The sequence below is a fragment of the Macrotis lagotis genome, chromosome 2 (genome assembly GCF_037893015.1).
Source record: "Macrotis lagotis isolate mMagLag1 chromosome 2, bilby.v1.9.chrom.fasta, whole genome shotgun sequence".
NCBI classification, from domain to species: Eukaryota; Metazoa; Chordata; class Mammalia; order Peramelemorphia; family Peramelidae; genus Macrotis; species Macrotis lagotis.
In genome coordinates this window covers 235,803,277-235,828,790 of record NC_133659.1, presented here as the reverse complement: position 1 = coordinate 235,828,790, position 25,514 = coordinate 235,803,277, and the positions used below count along the sequence as shown (strand labels likewise).

Here is a 25,514-nt window from a genome sequence, read left to right as displayed (position 1 = left end):
TTTAGAGGGTCATTATGCTGATCAGAGTTCCCAATCTTTCCTTATATAAATTATTTTCCTAGTTTTCCACTCTACATCAGGAAATCTCAGATTTCTCTGAAACCATTTCCTTCATCTTCTCATATGACACAATAATTCTTTATCACATTTATACAACATAACTTGTTCAGCCATTCCATAATTGACAAATACCCCTTCAAATTCCTATTCTTTGGCACCTCAAAATTAGCTAAAATATTTTTGTACTTCTTCAATTAGAGTTTACTTTGCTTAGAATTATTTATGTATTTAAAATTTGAAACAAACCCATTACCAATTCAGGTGAATGTGCTTCCAAATTACCTACACAGAAAATCATTCATCTCAACATTGTCATTGCAAACTGATCACATCTGAAAATCCATATAAAGTTATCAAGTATGAAGTAATTACATCTAAATTTAAAAGATAATAGAAAGCTAACATTCACATAGTGTTAGCCCTATGCTAAGTACTGTGCCAAGTACTTTATAATCACATGATTTTCAGAACAACCCTGGGAGGTAGATTCTATTATATTCCTTTCAGAACAGTCAGTTTTTTGAAGACACATGGGTGATGAGTTCTACTATCAGAAGGCAGGATTTAAGAATCAGCCTCTAAAGACCATCAAGAGAGCAACCTTCAACCCAGGAAGGAGCTGGATATCCAACACACCTAGAAAGAATGTCCAGGAGTACATGCCAGGAGGAATGACTTCTCCCACCCCAGGACCTCCATAAAGCATGTGACTTTCCCTCCAGGATGTCATGGGCACCACTCAGTGCTGTTGATATAATTGAAAGATTCATATTTGTTGGGGGGAACTTCCAGTCAAGATGGCAGAGAGAAGCCAGGCACTATTTTAAGCTCTCCTGGCTTTCCCTCAGAATTAATAAGAACCAAGCCTTTTAACAGATTTTGGATTCACAAAACCCAGGGAACAACTGAGGAGAACACCTACCAATGGAGAGCAGAGACCCAGTGCAGGGGCAGGAGTGTGAGGCCAGGGGTCCAACCCTTGAACAGCAGGGGCAAGTATTTGCTGTGTGCACAGTGACTGATGGGAGAGTTCCAGTTCAGGGGCCCAGACATCCATTGGGTCAGCTTGGCTGGTCTGAAAGAACCAGGTCATGAGCCTTGTGCCCTGTGTTTTCAGCTGAGTCCTCTTCCCCCATTCCTACTGGAGGGCATGACTCTCTCCAGAACAAATGCATGTGTTGCCCCAAGAACCATACTGCAAATCTCCCCCAGGTGATTGCTAATTAAGTTGATTAGCTATCTAGCCTAAGGGCCCAGCTGATACTACTACCCACCCCACCCCCATGCCCCTCAGTCCCACTTAGAGTTCCTAAGGCCAGGGAGCAAGGCCTCTAGGGATCTCAACACCAAAGGTCTATGAACCAGCCCCTCCCCCAACACTAAGACCCTAGGGAAAAAGCCCAAACTGAAGAAAGGCCAGCAGAAAGGGAGTTGGGGGGGGGGGGGGCATCTATGGACTATTACCTTGTAGAATATTAGCTCAGAGGAGAATATGAATTGGTCTCCAGCCCAGAAAGACTCTTAAAAGAAATCAAGAAGGAGTTTAAAAATCAAATGAAAAAATTGGGAAAAGAAACAGAAGAAAAAAATAACACTATACAGAAGAAAATTAACATCTTGCAACAAGAAAACAAATCCTTTGGAAATATAATTGGACAGGGTTGACTAGGTAGCACAGTGGATATAGCACTGGCCCAGGAGTCAGGAGGAACTGAGTTCAAATCTGACCTCAGACACTTAATAATTACCTAGCTGTGTGACCTTGGGCAAGTCACTTAACCCCATTGCCTTGCCAAAAAAAAGAAGAAAAAGAAAATGCAATTGGACAAGTACAAAAAGAAAATAATTCTCTCAAAAGCATAATTGGGCAATTGTAAAAAAGACAATAACTCCTTTGAAAATAGAATTGACCAATTGGAAAAGGAGATGCAAAAAGTAAATGAATAAAATTCTTCTCTAAAAAAAAAGAATGAAGAATGGAGTCTGTGAAAACTTAATGAATTCATGAGACAAGAAGAATCTGTTAAATAAAACCAAAAAGTGAAAAAATAGAAAAAAATATAAAATACCTCATTGGCAAAACAACAGACCTGGAAAATTGATTCCGGAGAGACAATTTAAGAATCATTGGACTTCCTGAAAAACTTGAAGAGAAATAAAGCCTAGGCTTAATACTTCAGGATATAGTGAAGGAGAATTGCACTGATATCCTGGAACCAGAGGGCAAAATAGTTATTGAAAGAATACATAGATCCCCTCCTGAAAAGGATCCCAAAATGAAATCATCAAGGATATTGTGGCCAAACTATCAGATCAAGGAGAAAATCCTACAAGCAGCCAGAAAGAAACATTTTAGCTACCAAGGAACCGTAGTAAAGATTACACAAGACCTAGCTATATCAACATTAAAGGATCAAAGAGCCTGGGATATGATATTCTGGAGAGTTAAGGGAACTTGAAATGCAGCCAGGAATTCACTGTAGAGCAAAACAGAGACTTTTCCTGATGAAAAGCCCAGAGCTAAACAGAAAATTTGGTCTTCAAACAGGAGACACAAGAGAAACATGAAAAAGTAAAAAGAGGAAAAGAAAAAAAAACTATTATCCAGTAAGATGAAACTGGCTATACCCGGGAGAAAAATTCTCTTAACTCTTGAGAATTGTAACTCTATAAAAGGGAATATACTTAAGCCAGAAGTAATGGAAACTCATAACTTATCTGTGACTCTAATGGAATGATTTAAAAATATCTCCTTAAAAGGGGGGGACAGTAAAGAGACAGATGGAAGGAGAAGATTGAATGGGGTAAATTATATCACATGAAGAGGTACAAAGGATCTATTGCAATAGAGGGGAAGAAAGGAGGAGGTCAGAACTTCCTGAATCTTACTCTCATTAAATTCTGCTCAAAGTTTAGAAATTTATCTTGCCTTTCATGTATTAAGAAGGGGAAGGGGGAAGAAAAAGAGGAACTGAGAGAAGGAAGGAAGAAGGGGCAAAGAGAAAAAGGGGGAAAGGGGAGGGGTGGATAGAAGAGGGCAAACACTTTGAAGGTGATGGTATTCAGAAGCAAAATATTGGTGGATGGGGGATAGGGATAAGGTAAAAAGGGAAAAATACATGCAGAGGGAAGATAGCATGGAGAGCAATAAAGAATTAGTAATTATGACTTTGAATGGGATTGGGATGAACATTCCATAAAATGTAAGCGGATAGCAAAATAGATTAAAAAAGAATCCTATGGGGTGGCTAGGTGGTGCAGTGGATAAAGCACCGGCCTTGGAGTCAGGAGTACCTGGGTTCAAATTCGGTCTCAGACACTTAATAATTACCTAGCTGTGTGGCCTTGGGCAAGCCACTTAACCCCATTTGCCTTGCAAAAACCTATAAAAAAATTAAAAAAAAGAATCCTACAATATGCTGTTTATAAGAAATGCATTTGAAGCAGAGAGATACATGTAAAGTAAAGGTAAAAGGGTGAAGCAGAATATATTATGCTTCTGCTGAATTAAAAAAAGCAGGGGTAGCAATCCTTATCTCAGACAAAACAGCTGCAAAAATAGATATCTTTAAAGAGATAAGGAAGGAAACTGTATCCTCCTAAAACGTACCATATACAATAAAGCAATTTTAATACTAAATATGCATTCATCCAATAGTATAGCATCCAGATTCTTAGAGGAGAAGTTAAAGGAGTTATGGGAAGATAAAGACAGCAAAACTCTCCTAGTGGGAAACTTCAACCTCCCACTCTCAGATTTAGATAAATCTAACTATAAACTAAACAAGAAGGAAGTTAAAGAGGTGTAAGTAGATTGTTAGAAAACCTAGATATGATAGACTTATGGAGGAAATTGGATGGGGATAGATCTTTTCTGCAGTTCATGGTACATACCCAAATACTGACCATGTACTAGGGCATAAAAACCTAATGATCAATTGCAGAAAGGCAGAAATAGTGAATGCATCTTTCTGAGATCATAATGCAATTAAAAATCACATGCAATATTGGGCCAGGGAGATATAGACTCAGAACTAACTGGAAACTCATTATTTTAAAGAATGAGTGGATAAAACAGTAAATGAGAGAAAGAATTAATGATTTCATCCAAGACAATGACAATAATGAGACAACATATCAAAATTTATGAGATACAGCCAAAGTAGTTATTAGGGAATATAATATATCTCTAAATACTTACATGAATAAAATAGAAAAAAGAGGAAATCAATGAACTAAGCATGCAACTAAAAAAAAGGTAGAGAGAATAAATTGAAAAACCCCCGATTAAATACCAAATTAGAAATTCTAAAAATTAACGGAGAAATAATAAAATCGAAAATAAGAAAACTATTGTACTACTAAATAAAACAAAATAGAAAAACCTTTGGTTAATTTGATTTAAGATAGAAAGAAGAAAGCCAAATTACTAGTATCAAAAATGAAAAAGGTAAACTCACCACCAGTGAGGAAGAGATTAATAATTCAGAACTATTTTACCCAACTGTATACCAATAAATTTGATAATCTAATTGAAATGGATGAATATTTACAAAAAATATAAATTGCCCTGATTAAATGAAAAAGAAATTAAATACCTAAATAACCCTATCTTAAAAAAGAAATTCAACAAGCCATCAATGAACTCCATAAGAAAAAATCTCCAGGGCCAGATGGATACACAAGTGAACTCTATCAAATATTCAAGGACAATTGGTTCCAATTCTATACAGACTTTTTGGGAAAATAGGTGACATCCCTTCTATGACATCAATATGGTGTTGATAGCTAAAGCAGAAAGAATCAAAACAGAGGAAGAAAATTATAGACCAATTGCTCTACTGAATATGGATGCAAAAATCTTAAATGAAATATTAGCAAAGGGATTACTGTAAGTTATCATTAGGATAATACACTATGACCAAGCAGGATTTATTCCAGGAATGCAGGGTTGGTTCTATATTAGGAAAACTCAGCATAATTGGCTATATAAATAACAAACCTAACAGAAATCATATAATTATCTCAACAGATGCTGAAAAAGCCTTTGACAAAATATAGCATCCATTCCTACTAAAAACACTAGAGAGTGTAGGAATAAATGGATTGTTCCTTAAAATGATAAGCAGTGGGCAAGCCACTTGCAAAAAAAAAAAACTTAAAAGAAAAATAGATGATAAGCGGCATCTATCTGAATGCAATGGGGATAAGCTAGAAGCATTCCCAGTAAGATGAAGTGTGAAACAAGGATGCCCGTTTTCACCACTACTATTCAATATTGTATTAGGAATATTAGCTTCAGCAATGAGAAGAAGAAATTGAAGGAATTAGAATTGGGAAGAACAAAACTTTCAATCTTTGCAGATGACATGCTAGTGTAACTAGTTAACCCCAAGAAATCATCTAAAAAACTACTAGAAACAATTAGCAACTTTAGCAAAGTCACAGGATATAAAAATAAATCCATATAAATCCCCAGCATTTCTATGTATTTTAACAAGATATAGCAGTAAGAGTTAGAAAGAGAAATCCCATTTAAAATAACTTCAGACAACATAAAATACTTAGGAGTATACCTGCCAAGGCAGACTCAGAAAACTCTATGAAAACAATTATAAAACACTTTTCACACAAATAAAGTCATATGTAAATAACTGGGCAAATATCAACTGCTCATGGATAGGTCAAGCCAATATAATAAAAATGATAATTCTATCTAAATTAAACTACTTTAGTTCCATACCAATTAAGCTTCCAAAAAATTACTTTAGTGAGCTAGAAAAAATTGTAACTAAATTCACATGGAGAAACAAAAAGTCAAGAATATCTATGATTTAATGAAAAAATGCAAAAGAAGGTGGCTTACTTGCCTTACTAGATCTAAAATTATATTATAAAGCATCAGTCATCAAAATTGTCTGGTACTGGCTAAAAAAGAAGAGTGGTAGATCTGTGGAATAGACTTGGTGCAAAAGAGACAGCAGGAAATGATTATAGTAATCTGCTGTTTGATAAACCCAAAGAGCCCAGCTTCTGGGATACAACTCACTCTTCAATAAAAAAACTGCTGGGAAAACTGGAAGACATTATGGCAGAAACTAGGATTAGACTAACTTCTCACACCCTATACCAACATAAGATTAAAATGGGTACAGGATTTAGACATAAAAGATAATATTATAAGCAAACTAGAAGAGCAAGGAATAGTTTACCTAGCAGATGTATGGAAAAGGGAGCAGTTTGTGACCAAGGAAGAGATGGAGAACATTATAAAAAAGAAACTGAATAATTTTGATTACATTAAATTAAAAAGCCTTTACACAAACAAAACCACTGTAACCAAGATCAAAAGAAATGTGGCAAACTGGGAAACAGTTTTTACAAGTGTTTCTGACAAAGTACTCATTTCTAAAACATATATATATATATAGAGAGAGAGAGAGAGAACTGAGGCAAATTTATAAAAAAAAATAAGCCATTCCCCAAATGACAAATGGTCAAAGGATATGCAAAAGCAATTTGTAGATGAGGAAATCAAAGCTACTATCCAGTCATATGAAAAATTGCTCTAAATCATTACTGATTAGAGAAATGCAAATTAAAGCATCTCTAAGGTACCACCTCACATCTCTCAGACTGGCCAATATGATCAGAAAGGACAATGATCAATATTGGAGAGGATGTGGAAATCTAGGACACTAGTGCATTGTTGGTGGAGCTGTGAACTCATCCAACCTTTCTGGAGAGCAATTTGGAATTATGCCCAAAGGGCAACAAAAATGTGCATGCCCTTTGATCCAGCAATACCACTACTGGGTTTATACCCTGAAAAGATCACACAAAAGGGTAAAAACATCACTTGTACAAAAATATTCATAGAGCTTTGTGGTGACAAAGAATTGGAAATTAAGGGAATGTCCTTCAATTGGGGAATGGCTGAAAAAACTGGTATGTACATGTATGTCATGGAATACCACTGTTCTATTAGAAACCAGGAGGGACAGGAATTCAGGGAAGCCTGGAAGGACTTGAATGAACTGATGCTGAGAGAGATGAACCCTAACAGCAACATGGGGGTGATGGTCAACCTTAATGGACTTGCTCATTCCATCAGTGCAACAATAAGGCACAATATTGGGGTATCTGCTATGGAGAACACCATCTGCATCCAGAGAAAGATTTGTGGAGTTTGAACAAAGATCAAATTTAAAAAAAAAAATTATCTTATTATGTAATTTTGCTATCTTATACTTAAGGATATGATTTCTCTCTCATCACATCCAACTTCATGTATATCATAGAAGCAATGTAAAAGATTAACAGATCGCCTTCTGTGGGGGGGTGGGGGAAGGGAAGCAAGATTAGGGGGAAAATTATAAAATTCAAAATAAATGAAATCTTTAAAAAAGGGGGGCAACTAGGTGGCACAGTGGATAGAACACCGGCCCTGGAGTCAGGAGTACCTGAGTTCGAATCCAGCCTCAGACACTTAATAATTACCTAGCTGTGTGGCCTTTTTGGCAAGTCACTTAACCCCATTGCCTTGCAAAATCCTAAAAAAAAAAAAAAAAAAAAAAATCAGTAGGGATGGGATTTCAGAGAAACCTGGAAATACTTGCATGAATTGATGTTGAGTGAGATGAGAAGAACCATAAGAATATTATACACCCTAACAACATGGGGGTGATGGACTTGCTCACTCCAACAGTGCCATAATCAGGGACAATTTGGGGGAGCCTGTGATGGAGAACACCATCAGTATCCAGAGAAAAGAACTGTGGAGTTTGAACAAAGACCAAAGGTTATTATCCTCAATTTTTTTAGGATTTTTGCAAGGAAAATGAGGTTAAGTGGCTTGCCCAAGGCCACACAGCTAGTTAATTATTAAGTGTCTGAGGAAGGATTTGAACTCAGGTACTCCTGATTCCAGGGCTGGTTCTCTATCCACTGTGCCACCTAGCTGCCCCCCCTCAATTTTTTTTTAAAGTTGTCTTAAGTATTACATAAATTTGCAATCACTAATATTTTCTTTCTTCCTTAAGGATATAATTTTTCTCTCAACACATTCAGTAATGATCTATGCATATCATGGAAACAAATGTAAAGACTATCAAATTGCCTTTTGTTAGGGGAAGGGAGAAGGGGAAAAAATTGCAAAATTCAAAACCTTGCAAAAAAATGATTGGTAGAATCTACTTTTATATAATTGGAACTATATTGTATATAATTGGAAAACAAATAAAATATTTATATTTTTAAAAATTCATATTTATGGGGCAGCTAGGTGGCATAGTAGATAGAGCACCGGCCCTGGAATCAGGAGTACCTGAGTTCAAATTCAGTCTCAGACACTTAATAATTACCTAGCTGTGTGGCCTTGGGCAAGCCACTTAACCCCATTTGCCTTGCAAAAAATTTCATTTTTGTTATTAGAAGTCAATAGTGAAAAATCATGTACCCATTTTGACCTTAACTTGACATAAACATTGTGAGATGTTGATCTACATGTAGTTTCTGCCATACTGTTTTCTAGTTTTTCCTAGCAGTTTTTGTCAAATAATGAGGTTTTTCTCCAAAAGCTTGGATCTTTGGGTTTATCACATATTAGATTGCTATGGTCATTTGTTGTTGTTGTTTGTCCTTCATTCTCAAAGAAGACCATGACATCAGAGGAGGTGATGCCATGACAAGCACATGAATTAAATTTGAGTGAGGGGTGCTGTATTAAGTCACCAACCTCACTTTCTCCTTCAGAGACATCTGAGTCCAGTGGCCAGATATGAATCAGGATGACTAGAGATGGCCCTTGATGCAAGGCATTCAGGGTTAAGTGACTTACCCAAGTCACATAGCTAGTAAGAAACAAGTATCTGAGGCTAGATTTGATCTCCAATCCTGACAAACAAGGCCATTACTTTATCCACTGCACCACCTAGTTAATCCTGTGGTCATTTACTGTAATGTAATGTGTATCTAATCCACTACTCTGTTTCTTAGCCAGTACCAAACTGTTTTGATAACTACTGTTTTGTAGTTTGATATCTGGTATGGCTAGACCTCCTTCTATCACATTTTTTTTTCATTGATTACCCAATATCTGCTTTTTTGTCCTTCCAGATGAATTTTGTTATTATTTTTTCCTAGCTTTTTAAAAAAAATTATTTAAGGCAATGGGGTTAAGTGACTTGCCCAAGGTCACACAGCTAGGTAATTTCAAAGTGTCTGAGATTGCATTTGAACTCAGGTCCTCCTGACTCCAAGGCCAATGCTCTCTCTACTGGGCCACCTAGCTGCCCCTTTCCTAACTTTATAAAATAGTTTTGGTAGTGGTGTGGCACTGAATAAATAGATTAGTTTAGGTAGCATTATAATTTTTATTATTTTGATTCATCTTACCCATGAGCAATTAATATTTCTCTAATTATTTAGATCTGACTTTGTAAAAAGTGTTTTTTGAATTGTGTTCATATAGCTTTTGGGTTTGTCTTGGTAGGTAAGCTCCCAAGTAGTTTTTTTGTCTCCAGTTAGTTCAAATGAAATTTCTCTTTCTTCTTTTGCTGCTACTTTTTTGATAATATATGGAAATGCAGATGATTTATGATTTTATTTTATATCCTGCAACTTTGCTAAAGTTGTTAATTATTTCAACTAGTTTTTTTTTAGTTGATTCTCTAGGATTTTCCAAGTATATCATCAGATGCAAGAAGTGATTGTTTTGTGTCCTCATTGCCTATTCTAATTCCTTCAATTTTCATTTTTCTCTTATTGCTATAGCTAATATTTCTAGTACAGTATTGAACAAGAGTGGGGATAATGGGCATCCTTCCTGATCTTATTGGGAAGGCTTCTAGCTTATCTCCATTATAGGTAATGCTTGCTGATGGTTTAAATAAATAATACCTATTATATTAAGGAGAGTTCCATTTATTTTTATGCTTTCCAAGTTTTTAAAATGAATGTTGTATTTTGTCAAAAGCTTTTTCTGCATCTATTGATATAATCATGAGTCTTATCAGATTGTCTGAGATCATTGTGTTGGAAAGACCATGCAAGTCATTCACAATATACTCATTCAAGATTGATGTTACTGTGTACAATGTTCTTTCTCCTGGTTTTTGTTTGAAGTTCATGTACACATGGAGAAGAGCCATTCCATACCAGGCACTCTGCTCCTGTACCAGCACTCTTACTACATATACATAAATCTGTACCTTCAAGATAAATAAAGAGTAGATAGAGACTAGGTTTAGAGGGGAAATCAATTACAGCTTTGCAAAACACAAAACACTTTTATAAGATGTAGTGATTTGTGGACTACATTTTTTAAAAAGCCAGGAACTCTACAAGATTGATGTTAGAAGAGAATGCATAGCAGCCAGTGCAAAGGCACAGAAGTAGGATATGAAACATCTTGTGTAAGGTAAAGCAAGTTGGGTGATAAGACCAAACTGAACATGAAAAGGGAATGTTTGTTTGATAAATTGGACTCCCTAAGATCCTTTCTGTCCATTATATCTTGCCTTTATGGTAAGGGCAAACTTTTCATAGCATAAGATCCAAGCTTCATTTGCTGATACTATGAGATCAGTCCTTATATATCTTATAGGTACTCTAAATTACTATTTATTTGATACGATGAAAAAAACCCCCAAAACCTTTTTCTTTGCTCATAATGATTTTTGAAAGAAGGCAGATATGCTTATTGTATAGTAATGATATCTCACAGGCTAAATTAGACAAACATTCCCAGCCTTTCCACCAACATCATCTGAGATGTATTTCTGTGTAGTTTAGACTTCCCCATGTCCATCAGTTAATGGTGATTAGAGGATTCCTATACTCAAATATATTCTAGCTAATTCTATACCTAGATGAACTACTGGCTAAATTCCTCAAGGCCCAAAGTGGGCAATGCTGGTGGTAATTAAGGGGGAATGCTATTAATCAATTTTGGATTCCTTTAGGGGCTTATTAACTGTCTAATGTTGGGGACAAGTTGGGGGGAGAAAAGGTTACCATCAGATCATCTGTAAGTACAAATACTCCCTGGCCATCCAAAGTAAAGTAGGAACAGGACCAATCAGTGGTAGATTTTGTGTACATTATTAGTAACTAGTTGTGCTCTTGAATACAGAAATAGAAGCAAATCTCATCACACACACACACACACACACACACACACACACACACACACACACACATATAAAATGGTGAGGTAGCATAGTACTTTCATCTACTGCTAATGCACCCAACTTGATTTTTTTTCCTAGATAAGGAAGACAACTGCCAGTCAGGTTTATGAAATGGTGTTAACCTATAGTGATATAGTTGATCCATCAGTCCTTGATGAAGTTATGACTATACTCAGTGACACTGCCTGGTAAGTTAATGCACTTTTTTTTTTCCAAACAAGGTGGAGCACTGCTTCTTATTCTTCATTATATAAGGTGGAGAAAAAACATTCAGGGAAAAAAGAAAAGGAACAAACACATAAGTGCCTAATATGTTGCCATACACTTTACAATTATTTTCTAATTTTATTCTCACAACAGTTCTGTGAACTTGGTATTATTATCTTCATTCAGAGGTTAAGCAATTTGCCCAACAGACATCTGAGGCCAAATTTGAACTCAGGTTTTCCTTACTCTAGTCCCAGGGCTCTATCCTCTATGCTACCTAGTTACCTAATTCATCATCCTGTGAGTTCCTGTGGTCCATAACCAAACATTGTTAGGATATTAGTTTTTTCCCATGGAAGCACATGAACTAGAATGGTTCTAATAAAATCTTTCTCAGAGAAAAAGAAAAATAGTGTTGGTCATAAGTATTATAAGAGTACCAGAAATGAAACAATTTTAAATGGAAAAAAGTAGACCTTTAATAAAATGTGGGATTTCCAGTCTTTCCTAGTAAAAAGACCAGCTCTGAGTAGACATTTTGAAATGGAAACACAAGAGACAAAATAAACATAGAAAGGAACATACATTTGATCAATCGGAATGGATTACAAAAATTTTTAGCTGGTAATAGGAAGAAAACAGAATGCTGTTATCTTCAAAGGTCATAAATATAACAGCCTGGGGGTGGTCTGGTTTGGTTTTAATTTGTCAGAAATAAAAATGAGGAAATCATCATCATATAAATAGAGTTGCATTAGATGAATATTATTTAATCTTAGAACAAGGGAGGATGGGTATGCCATAAACCTCTTTCACCTGAACTTGACAAAGAAAAATTGAACATAATCTCACACATGCACACACACACACACACACACACACACGAGTGGTATAGCAATTTATTAAATTCACATCAATCACCGAAGTACAGACAGCAAGTAATAAAGAGTTTAAAAGAGCAGAAAACTTCAAAAAAGTTGATTACGTAGTGAAAATCCCTATAGAGAAAAGGAAAGGGAGAAAAGATAAATTTACCAGTTTCCAATAGGTCCCTAAGGAATATGTTCTCTAAATAGTCAGACAAGATTTCTCTCTCCATAAACATATCAGTGAACACTCCCTATCTATCTACACCTACTCACAATTTGTCACTCCAGAACAACACTATCCTTTTCTTGATATCAGCTGCCACTCTTATGTATTGACTGGACCTCTACTCCATTCTCAACAGTGTTCTTGTGTCCCCAGTCCTATGGGGTTCTCCACACCTTCTTTTGAAGCTGGAAAATCTAGATTTCTAGGAGCTTTTGTGGCTGATAGAACACTGCACTTAGCACATTTCTCCTCTCTGGGCCTTAGTTTTGTACTTTGTAAATTGAAGGGGGGGGGCATCCCTTTTAACATTAATGTTCTGTAATCTGAGTTTGGTGTCCTTTTGAAAAAGTCCCTTTAGAATTTAAGCCTTGGGGTAGCTAGGTGGCGCAATGGATAAAGGACCAGCCCTGGAGTCAGGAGTACCTGGGTTCAAATCCGGTCTCAAACACTTAATAATTACCTAGCTGTGTGGCCTTGGGCAAGCCACTTAACCCCATTTGCCTTGCAAAAAAAAAAAAACCCTAAAAAAAAAAATTAAGCCTTGAATGAATTCTCATAGATTCCAAATAAAGAACTTCATATTGAAATAAAGCTTGCACATAGGAAACATTTAGGAAATCAAACAGATCCTGTTGCCATGATCTTGTGGAAATTTCTAAGCTGGAAAATAGACCTTAGAGATCATCTAACCAAACTGCATAACCTAGTCCTATGAATGAAAAACAGCAGAGAAGCCTAGACTTCCTTTCAAGTAACTTACAATCTAAACTAGACATACTGGTTTTATCTACTTATCATAAAAACAATAGCTAGAATTATTTGGCACTTTAAAGTCTTTAAAGCACACTTTAAAGCACATTTCCCAACATCTTGTTTTATCTTCACAGCGACTCTGAGAGTTTACAGATGAAGAAACTAGGGCAGACAAAGATTAAGTGACTTTCTTAGGATCACATAGTCAGTAGATTTCTGAAGCTGAATTTGAACTCAGATCTTCCTAACTCTGGGCTATACAAACAGTCATTTATCATTTACTGTAAGGAATGAATAGGCTGTAAATTGTTTTTGAACTTTCTTTTTCTTCCTTTAAAAATTTCTCCTGTAGTCCATTCCAATGGATCAAATGTATGTTCCTTTCTATGTTTCTTTTGTCTCTTGTGTTTCCTTTTTAAAATGTCTACACAGTTCTGGTCTTTTCACCAGGAAAGGCTGGAAATCTTACTTTTTTCTCCATCTTCTATAATTTTGAAAAGATAACTCATATTTATTAGTAAAGGGAGATGGGGTAGTCAGTAAATCAGACACAAGAACAGACTGAATTACATGTTGAAATCTCTTGAATTTTTTCCCTTGTTTCAGATGTCTTATTTGGTTTCCCTTTAAGGTCTTTTTTTCCCTCTTCTTTCAGGGATACTGAATTAAGCATTGTGAGAGGACAGCGGAACTACTTGTGTGATCTTCTACAAGTACCCAAGCCACATCTAGTCTCCAAGGTAGTTACCAAAACCAAAGTTTGGGTCACAGTGTTTACCTTCATAAAAGTAATTTAATATAAAACTATGCCTAATTTTGCTTAAAATGTTCTGTCTGTATATGTCCAAGAAGTGTGTTTCTTGGGATAATTCTATAATAGTATGGATAAGATAAAGCATATTATCAGTAAAGTATGTTATATTGCCAAAAAAAGTTTCCATAACTCATATCACATTAGTTATTGCAAATATTCTAGATTCCTGGTTTAATTCTCAACTTACTTAGAAAAGTGAGCATAATATAACATAGAACAGGTAAGTATGTCTATTCTAATTACAAAAAGAATAGATCATGTGACTTTTGGAAAGGAGTAGTGGTCATGATTTTCAGAGAGTCTGATGATTCTCAAATTGTCTGTATTTGTCAGCTATTTTTTGATACTAGATGCCTTTTATCTTTAAAATTATTTTGAAAAAATTATTTTATTCAGGGGCAGCTAGGTGGCGCAGTGAATAAAGCACAGGCCCTGGAGTCAGGAGTACCTGAGTTCAAATATGGCCTCAGACACTTAATAATTACCTAGCTGTTTGACCTTGGGCAGGTCACTTAACCCCATTGCCTTGCAAAAACCTAAAAAAAGAAAAATTATTTTACTCATTTCTATTAAACTTTATGAATTTTTATATTGCTGTATTCATTTTTGCTAGAATTTTATTTAAAATTTTTGCATCAGTATAAATTAGTAATATTAACTTATTCTCTTTCTTTGATTGACATCTTTCTTATTTGTACAAGCCACTTAACCCTATTTGCCTTGCAAAAAAGAATTAAAAAAAAGATATTAGGATCATGTTCGTGTCATAAAAAGAGTTTAGTATTTTATTTTTCACTCTTTAGAATTTTTTTAACTTTAATTGTCCTTTAAATACTTGGAATAATTCATATATAAATCCATCTGGACCAAAATTTTGGGGATTTTTTTATCTTTTCTGACTTTCTATTCAGTTAGATCTTTTATTCAGTTTTATTTTTTGAGATTGAATTTTTTTCAATTTAAGATTTGTATTTTGTTCATTTGAGTATTTTAATCATCTCCTTTAAATCTTTTATTTTGGTGGCATGTACTTTTTTTTTTGCAAGTTTTTGCAAGGGTTAAGTGACTTGACCAAGTCCACACAGCTAGGTAATTATCAAGTGTCTGAGGCCGAATTTGAACTCAGGTGCTCCTGACTCCAGGGCCAGTGCTCTATCCACTGTGCCACCTAGCCGCCCCTGCATGTACTTTTTTATGGTAGATTTTGAAATTTCTCCTTTTCTCTTTTGAATTATCACCTTTTTATTTTGTCTATGTGATTTCTATTTTTATTTTTATTCAGTTTAACAGTTTCGTTGGTCTTTTCAAAGACACAGCTTTTAGTTCTGTTTAGTTATTACTTTGATTTTCAACATTTTCTATTTTATGCTTTTCTTTATTGATTATATAATTTTATTTATCTTTCTTATTTAAGACAATGGGGTTTAATTGACTTGCCCAAGGTCACACAGCAAGGCAATTATTAGGTTTCTGAGGCCGGATTTGAACTCAGGTCCTCCTGACTCCAGAGCTGGTGTTTTATTCACCTAGCTGCCTCTTATTGTATAATTTTTAAAGAATTGAATATTTAGTTCATTAATCCCTATTTTTGTTCTTTTCAGAATTAAAATTTTATTTCTATTATTTATTCATCTATTTTTTAAATAAATATTATTTTATTAAATAAAACTTTTTTGTTCCTTATTTTTATTTTGTTAACTTGCTGACTTTAATCCATTCACATTTTATGGTTATGATTTTGAAGATGTTTTCTTCATATATATATGTGTGTGTGTGTGTATATATGTGTGTGTGTGTATTTATTTTGTATTGATTTTATCCATTTCCTCTTTTAAGTCAGCACTTTGTCTCTACATTTAGTTCTGCTTTAATACTTGATGCTAGTTTATTCCCAGTCTTTCCCACACTTTCCCATTCCCATTTATTTGCCTTATCCTAAATTCTTGAATTTACTTAGTTAATTTTTTCTTTTTCATTTTTTCTTCTCCTTTGACTGTTGTTCTCTTTTGCTCCAGTTAAGTATGTAGATGAAAATATTCCCTCCTTTCTCCCTAAGATTTTTTATTTCATCTACGATTGTTTTGCAGCATTCTTTTCCATTCATTTTTTCTTTCCTTTGTCCTCCTTATGTCTCTCCACTTCTAAACTTCTCTTTCCCAGATCACGGACTGGGTTCCTCCCACTATCCAATTTCTACATTACTGTAATTGTAGATCTAGCCCTATCCCTTTTTTTTCCTTTCTTTCTAATGGACCACATTCTTATTGATAAAAGTATCAGACCAGGAAGAAGTGTTGTATAGTCACTCTGTATACTGCTTCCTGAGTTCTAATCCTACCTTCTGTATTTGACATGATTGATTTTTATTATGTATTTATATCTTGTTTTATGTATGTATTTGCTTGCTATCTCCTTAATGGCAAGGACTGACTCTTGCCTCTTTTTGTGTCTCCAGCTCTTAGAATAGTGCCAAGCCCCTATTTCATTTATTTGCTAAATGAATAATTACTGTACAAATGCCCTCCCAGGAAAAAAAAATACATTAAACTCCCATCTCTGCTAACAAATGTATATACCACTCTTGCTACCATAATGGGAATAGCACAGTGGATAGAGCAATAATCCTGGAGTCAGAAGGACCTGAGTTCAAATATGACCTCAGGCACTTAAAAATTACCTAGTTGTGTGACCTTGGGCAAATCACTTAACCCCATTGCTAGCAAAAAAAAAATAATGGGAATGGTCCTTATTGGCACCCTTTTTCTCTTTAGGAGCAAGACCCCCATCTTAGTTCTTCCTTTTTTCCTATTCTCTCACATTCTTTAAATGAATTGAGAGTAAAAAAAAAAATTATTGTTCTTTTCTTTTTTAAAGTACTAATTGGGTGTGCATGTACCTTGCTTGTCTTTTATCTACCCTCATCCTGTTTGAGCAACTACCAATTCCCAGAAAATAAATTAATTCACTTAGGGATTTAGTCAGGTGTATACTGGAAAATGTTTAACTAGCCTTACAGGAAAAAAAAATTATACATGTTAAACTTTTAAATTTAATCTACATTATTAATATTCTTCCAGGACTGTCTTAAGTCCAGACAGAACAGTACATCAAGTCCTGATTGGTAGCATTTGGTAATATATGAAGTACATGCTCTCAATAGAAATTTATTTATTTATTTGTTGGTTTTAGTTTTTGCAAGGCAATGGGGTTAAGTGGCTTGCCCAAGGCCACACAGCTAGGTAATCATTAAGTATCTGAGGTCGGATTTGAACTCAGGTACTCCTGACTCCAGGGCTGGTGCCTTATCCACTGTGCCATCTAGCCGACCTCCTTACTGGAAATTTAACATTTCACCTCTTGTGAGTCATTGTGAGCCCACTTCAGCTACAGTCCACAGAATATTAGTATTTTCATCCTGTTCTCATGTACTCAATCTTTCCTTAAATCTTTAGCCAATCCAGCACTCCCTCCCTCTTTTTTCAGTCTTTGGTCTTTCTTTTACCCTGCAGTTTGGAGAATAAGGGAATGTATAAACATGAAATAACTTATTTCATTATTTAGTTTTTTTAAAGTAATTTTATTCATCAATATTTCTTGTGTTTCTTTTATATGGAAAATTCACAAGTTGAATATTCTTCTCCCTCATTTGTTTTTTTGTGGGCATATCTCAGATGTTTTTTATTTGTTGAATTTTCTAATTGTTGATGATTAGCCCCAGCTTAAAATGTATATGATTTTAGAATATTCTATTCTATTTTATTTATCATAACTGTATTGAGATCCTAGGTTATTTAAATTGACTTTACTTCATGGATAAAAGTCCTTCTCCTGACTGCTTACAAAATTTGTCACTTGTTATTAAGAAGACAGCTATATGGTGCAGTGAATAATACTCTGTACTCATACACAGGAAAATCTGAGTTCAAATAGTCTTAGAGACTTAATAGCTATGTGATCTTGAGCAAATCAGTCAGCTGTTGTCTGCTTCAGGTTCCTCACCTGCAAAATGTGAATAACTTCCAGGGTTGTTGTGAGGCTAAAATGAGATATTTGTAAAGTTCTTAGTATATAGCACCCAGCACATGAATCCATTTAATAAATGCTTGTTTCTTTTCTATCTTCTTTTCTCCATATTAAATTTGCAGGAATATTTTTTTCTGGTGACAGTTCTTGGGTGTGTTCAATTAGTACTTTATGGCCTATATTCAGATTCTAGGATGGAGTTTTTTTCCAATTTATACATCTTGTTATTTAGTATTTTTTTAATTTTTATCATCTTCAGAGACACCTGTGATCCTCAAGATATCCCATTTTGTCTGCTACCTTGGCTTATGTAGGATTTATGTATATTTCCTTTTAAGTTCTTGTTTTTTGCTTTTCTGGGTCTCTGTTGGCTTATTTGCTTTGGAGCTGGCCATATACCCTGCTTTCTGCAGGGTTTTTTTTGTTCTTTTATCCTTTCCCATATATTCCCAATATTTTATTTCTCTCCTGATCCTTTTGCCTCTCTTCCCCTTCCACCACTGCACAATACTAGAATGATGCCTTTTAATGCAATTAGCTTAAATGCCAACTTTTAAAAGTTAGCTTGTTGATTGTCATTATTGTTGACTCACTGAGCCTGCATTCCAAGAAAAGCTTCAGTTTTTGTTTGTTTTTTAGTGAATTTCAGTCTAAAGGCAGATTTAGACTTGATAAAAGGGAAAGCTTATTTGCTATTAAAGTTATTCAAGTGTAGTGGCCTGATCCATGAGATGTGTTATAGAGAAAACATATTTCCAAATACTGATTAAATTAGAAGGCCTCAAGTATACCTTCACCCTGAGATTCTGCAATTCTGACCTTTATTGTCTTGTCCTTTCTGCAGCTACCTGCTCACTGAAGCCACATTCCTGTCCACTGGAGCCTGGAGAACAACCCTGTTTTTATAGCAGAAGAAACAGCTTTGTTATTGTTCCAGAATAAAGGGGGAGGCTTGATGAAGAGGAACATAATTTAATGGGAAACTGTTAAATCAATCTCTCTCTCCCCTACCAATTTCCTAATAAATATATGCTAGTGGTGTTTCTCTCTACATTTAGAACAAATGTAAAGAAAGCCCAACATCTCTCTGTTCTGTTCAATGTTGAAAGTCAGTGTCTGTAACCACAAGATGGCAGTTTATCCCCGTGGTCACTTCACTAAGTTCAGTTGAATTGACAGTGTTGACTAATGCTTTCCTTTTGCTGAGCAAAGACTCCTATAAAATCATGCTTGTGTTGATGTTTATTATTCATGGTATATGTGGGAGAGAAAGGTGAACTTTTTCCAAGAAGATTGACGACCAGCTTCTTTGGTCTTTTTCCCTTGAATTAAGTAAGGACCAAATAGAATTAAGCAATACCAAGCACCAGGCTCTCTGCTGAGAGCTAGAAATACAAATACAAAAAAATAATTCCTGTATTCATCAATTAAGTGAAGGCACCGGGACAGTGAATTGAGTAACTGATGTCCTGTGCTCAGAGTGAGAGATGAAAGGGGTAGGGGGTGGGGGAATTCTTGCTCAAGTTTCCTATGGAATAAATATTAAAAGAAAAATCCTGGTTTGGATCTTACCCAATTAAAAGCAAACTTGGGAAATAAGACAAAAGGAGTTTAGCAAACTGAAGCAACTTGGGATTGAACTGTTGCCCAAGTCCCTGAATTCAACTGGAAGCTGCTTTTATAGACATAAGTAAAACAATTTACATTTTTGGTAAAACAGTCCTAATTGGAAGACATTTCAAGTGGAATTAGGTGGGAGGTGAGATTAGTCTCACCTCAGCTCCCTCCCCTGTTACCACATCTTTGGGAGATGTGATTAGTCCTCAGGGGATGGGGTTAGCCCCTGATCCTGTTTGCTGACTAAACATTTTTCTCAAAAGTAAAAGATGAAAGTGGGGATTTGTTCAGGTTAAATTCTGTCCCAGGACTGACTTTACACATAAGCTCATACCAGTCATGGGGATGAATGAGTGAATGTCCTGGAGACACTGCCTCTGCTTCTGAAAAGATTCCATTATAATGGAGAAATTCATTCTAATCAACACAAGAGAATGGTGGCCAAGGGACTAAATGATAGTCTGGGAGGCCATAAAGAGACTAAAAGTGATGAGTTAGGCTAGAGGGGAGGAAGCAGCCAGGAGTAGAGAGCCTGGCTTTGACTCCTTCCAGGAGGTCCCTGGTGCTGCAGTTGGGAGGATAGAGCAACAGTGGAGGAGGAAGAGGAGGCGGCAGTGGCAGAAGCTGGGGATGGCTAAAGGCGCAATGGCCTGAGGGCAGAACCAGTGGATATGTATCCTTCCCAGATGGACACAGCATATATGCATTAAGTGAAAGGGTTTGAAGGATGCACCTTTTCCAGAAGCACTTAAAATACTCATTATTATTCTCAGACAGCGGGTATGGATGCCTATGCATTATATTGATTATATTGTGGTGGGTTTCTGCCATGATCTAGTTGTAATGGGCTCTCAGCAATCAGCAAGGCCCAAGTTAAGGAAGAAACAAGCTATTTTCAGTCAAGCATATTAATTTCCCCTTTACTTTGGTAATTTTAAACCTAAGAGGGAAGTTGACTGAGGATGCTGAAGATAACAGCATTCCTGGGACTGACACTTGCCAGCACAAAAGGTCAAAAACTACCTTGCCCCTCCTGCCAAAAAAAATTTTGAATAAATTTCTAAATTGATTCATAATTCATTGAGTAGGAAAGATAGCACCACTATTGATAAATTATAAATAGGCAAAAAATAATATAGATTATTTACTTATATTTTAAAAAATATATTGTTAAAAGAAATCTATTTTAGGGCCTCACCCTAAAACATCACTTTGTCAGAGAATAAAACGAAAGTAATTTGCAGAACAGGACTACATGTGTTGGTGAATGAATACCAATTCCAATTGTGCCCTGCCTTTATGAACAGGAATAAACATCTTCCATATAAGGGTAAAGGTATTTGGTTTGGATCCCAGAATCATGAGCTGGCATTAGTGATGCATTGACTCTTCCCTAAGTATTTTGATTGGTCCATGATTCAAATGAGATGAGGTTATAATGAGCATGCTTGCATCCCATCTTAGGCAGCAGCCTGCTACATAGTGAAGATAAAAAAACAAGGCTTTAAAATAGAGTTCCCTGGACTCCAATATAATTGACCTTCCCACAATGCTCCCTTTGGTGCTAACCATAATCATGGGATATCACTAAAGTGGACCTAGGTCACTCTGTCAGCTGCATCATCCTCTGCTGCTTGTAATTTGGGAGTCAGTTTGGGAATCAGTTCTTTGTACCAAGGGAGACCTTGGAAAACACAAGCAACACAATCCCTAGGAGCCAAGAAACTCGGTGTCGGTCCGGAATATCATTTCTTCTACAGTTAACCAGGGTAAATAATGAAATCATTTTGGAGAGCTTCAAAGTTCTCCTTGGCTTCCACCTGAAGAATGTCAAAAAGTTAATGTTATTCCATAAGTCATTTTTGTAAGGTGAGGTGAATAGAAACAGAAAACTTTCCGTTGACTAAAAGTTGCAGGAAGAATGGTCCTGATCCAAAACAATGAAAAAAAGGTATTAGGGCATATTCTTCCAGGCAAACCGAAATATGGAACAAAAAAGCTCAAATTATGATTATCAATAGTCTTCTTGGAACCTAATTACCAACTCCCATTTAATTTGTACATTTCATCTTGCATTTTGGAAGTCCCATGTAATCATCTGGTCCCTTAAAATTTTCTCTTCGACATTATGGAATAATGTTGCTAGGGAGCTCTGAAGGAGTTGCTCCTAGATCTGCTTTTCTACTTCTGTAAAAGATTACCATTCTGCTGAAATATGCCAGTAACATGACTCACTCGGTACAATTTAGTACAGCCTCTTAAATTTTCCAATAAATAGTACATGTAGCAAAATCCAACTTAAAAGTCTGTTGACCATAAACCTATACAAACTACAAGAGGAGCAAAGTTAAAAATAAATTTTTAAAAAAAATTTTTAAAAAGAGCAAAGTAAAAAAAGCCATAATTCAATTGAAACTTAAAAGAATTTTGATTTTTTGCATATGGAATTTCAACTTTTTACTATACCTAAACCTTATGTGGAGAATGCCCTCAAGAAGCTAAAGGAAGAATCTTTTAAAAGAGGTTCAACTTTCCTTGCACTAGAAACATTTGGAAGCCAATTTTGTTTGTGTGTGTGTCTGTGTATATATATATTTGGAGGGAACTAGCTAGAGATACATAAATATCAATAGCTAAATAAAGATATATATTCTAGTTCTTAGATAAAATCTAATCTTGCTGCTTTCTCAGTTTACTCATTAAATTTTATTTTTAAAAAAATTCCTATTCTACCTTATCCCTTTTTTGATTTATATATGTATATATGCACATACATATATATAATATACATTAAACAAAAACCACCACAATTTACCTGACTTGATTATAGGAACTTGCCATGAAAGGAAGAGGAAGGTCATGATTATGACAAGATCAAGACTGTCTCCTCAAGGGCATAGACTGATCTGATCCATAATGGAGAAAAATGAACAAAAAAATCTTAGCTCTGGGGCAGCTAGGTGGCGTAGTGGATAAAACACCAGCATTGGAGTCAGGAGTACCTGGGTTCAAATCTAGTCTCAGACAACAATTACCTAGCTGTGTGGCCTTGGGCAAGCCACTTAACCCCATTTGACTTGCAAAAAGCTAAAAAAAAAAATCATAGCTCTGATTCCAGGCACAAGTCATTAAACAGCCACAGCCAATCATGTAGCAAAATTCCACATTATTCACAAGCTATCAAAAGTCAGATTCAGAATTAATCAGGTGAGAAATTTTCCTGTTCAAAAACAATAGCACAGTGGGGAAACTGAATTGAATAACCAACTTTTGCCTATGCAAGCTCATTCCCTCAACTTTCCCAAGAAGAGACACCTACCTATAGCAGTTGTCAGACCGCATTTCTTCTGGATAGCACAAAGCATTTGCCTTGAATGAATAATCACCTTCACACGTGGTGAAATTGAAATCTCTGAATCTAAGTTCTCTTGGTACTATGATACATATTAACAGATATGATTTCATAATTTTCATGAGTCAAATGATCTTTTTACTCTTTACTATAAGCTAACTTAAAAATCCCCCACTTTAGCCAATAGTAGTCCTAGTTTCTCAAACTTCATTAAAGTATCTCTTCCACATTGCAACCTTCCCCAGCTTGGTTTCACTACACCACAGGTTGGCACAAGAAATTAAACTAGAATTTTGGGGAAGTTTTGCAGAAACCACAGATGACACATGAAGACCAGCAGATAGAGTCAATAAAGTTTAGAAACTCAGAAAAGCATAAAATATATGTAAAGTATTTCATATTAACATTTTATCATACTATAATAATTCAGACTTTTTCCTTGATGTGGAAGGCCAAAATATTTTACATGGGTTTTTCAGATTATGGGAGACACCATATCCCTTAAAACTCATGATATGGAAGGGATGATGTCAGTACGGCTGACACTATCTTAAGGCCCTGCCAAAGGAACTTCACAGATTTGGATAATTTAAAGATCTTTTTGCTACTTTTTCTCCCAAAAGTATTATTATAATTATCTCTTTTAAATAAAAGGTTGCCATTTTTCAGTCTTGCCCAACTCTTTGTGACAACATTTGGTATTTTCTTGGCAAAAATATTGGAGAAGTTTGCCATTTCCTTTTCCAGCTCTCTATACAGATGAAGAAACTGGAGGCAACAGGGTTAAGTGACTTGCCCAGGGTGTCACAACTAGTGTCTGAGGCCACATTTAAACTTGAATTTTCCTGACTCCAGGCCTATTACTCTATCCATGTTGCCATTTAGCTGCCCCTAAAACAAAATATATTCTATTAATATATTTAAGTTTCAAACATTTGATCACATTCTTTTATCAGCTCAATTCATAATCCAAAGGCATCTTGAAAGTTTTTCTAATAGCATTTCTCATACAATGATTACCCAAATTTCACAACGTAAACAATTTTTAGAAACAATAATATATACAACAATTTAGGCAAACTCAGGAAAACAAAAGAAATTTATTAACTACAGTAACACATGTTGATGAAACTATGGAATAAAAATTCACTTAAAAAATACAAAGACTCGGGGTGGCTAGGTGGCGCAGTGGATAGGGCACCGGCCCTGAAGTCAGGAGTACCTGAATTCAAATCCGACCTCAGACACTTATTAATTACCTAGCTGTGTGGCCTTGGGCAAGCCACTTAACCCCATTTGCCTTTAAAAAAAAAACCCTAAAAAAAAAATAGACTCCTGAGCAAAAATAAAAAAAGAAAGTTTATTTTGGCTTTTCTTGAGAAAAGGGCACACTCCAAGTCTCATAAAGGTAGTGAAGATCAAAGAGCTGCCTGGAAATGACAGTCAAGCAAGATTTTATGGCCTAACTCGATCCCCTCCTCTTCCCTATTGTCCCTCTCAGTCGACTCATTGGTTAGTCTTCAGAGTTACATTCTACTTGTGACAATCTAACACAGCAACAAAGGAAAGAATGAAAGGGGTTTTTTTTAAGTTTTTTGCAAGGCAATGGGTTAAGTGGTTTGCCCAAGGCCACACAGCTAGGTAATTATTAAGTGTCTGAGGCTGGGTTTGAACTCACCTAGGTACTTCTGTCTGCAGGGCCTGTGTTCTGTCTCCAGGGCCTGTGCTTGTTTTAATGATTTTTTTAACCCTTCACTAGGAATAGTAATTCTTAAGAGGGAATATCCCATTCAAACCAGTTCTAGTTGTGCCCTCCTTTTATTGACAGGAATAAGAATCTTCTTTATAAGAGCAAAGATATTTTGACTGCATCAAAAAAAATCATGCCTCAGTTCCTAAGTATTGCGATTGGTCCATGATTGAAATGAGGATATGAGAAAAGTGTGCATGGTTGTACCCTGGTGTCTTAAAGCAGCTTTCTGTCATGGAATCAAGGTTAAAAACAAGTTTTTTAAATAGGAATCTCCTGGACTGATTCAACATCATACCTGATTATCCCACACTAGCACATTATAAATATTAATATTTTAAGATAGTAATCATGGACCTCCTAGATTCTCAGTGACTAAAAGGTCCTTTCATGGCAAGGATGTGAAAGAATGAGAAACTTAACATGTATTAAAAAGACCTGATGAAAGGTAGGAAATCTGGATTTAATGTGTAATTTTCTTCCAGGTTAAAGGTTCTGAGTGCAATCTGGCAAAGAATTGTTTTTGAATCATTTTAGCAGAAGTCTTATGTTCTCAACAATATTGAGACAAGCTATGTGTATGTTGGGGGCAGCTAGGTGGCACAGTGGATAGAGCACACTGACCTGGGAGTCAGGAGGACCTGAGTTCAA

The 25,514-nt window shown here is 35.6% G+C and overlaps 2 protein-coding genes across 2 annotated transcripts in view; one reads left to right on the top strand and one right to left on the bottom strand.

Moving 5' to 3' along the window:
- Positions 1-25,177, top strand: part of TBCD (tubulin folding cofactor D) — a 401,955-nt gene extending 376,778 nt beyond the window's left edge. The window contains exons 38-40 of the mRNA XM_074225195.1: positions 11,331-11,440; positions 13,963-14,047; positions 18,989-25,177. Of these exons, the coding sequence (XP_074081296.1) occupies positions 11,331-11,440; positions 13,963-14,047; positions 18,989-19,003 (210 nt within the window). The 3' untranslated portion in view covers positions 19,004-25,177. The remainder of the gene's footprint in view (positions 1-11,330; positions 11,441-13,962; positions 14,048-18,988) is intronic.
- Positions 1-25,514, bottom strand: part of B3GNTL1 (UDP-GlcNAc:betaGal beta-1,3-N-acetylglucosaminyltransferase like 1) — a 211,678-nt gene that overhangs the window by 85,869 nt on the left and 100,295 nt on the right. The gene's annotated exons all lie outside the window — the stretch shown is intronic.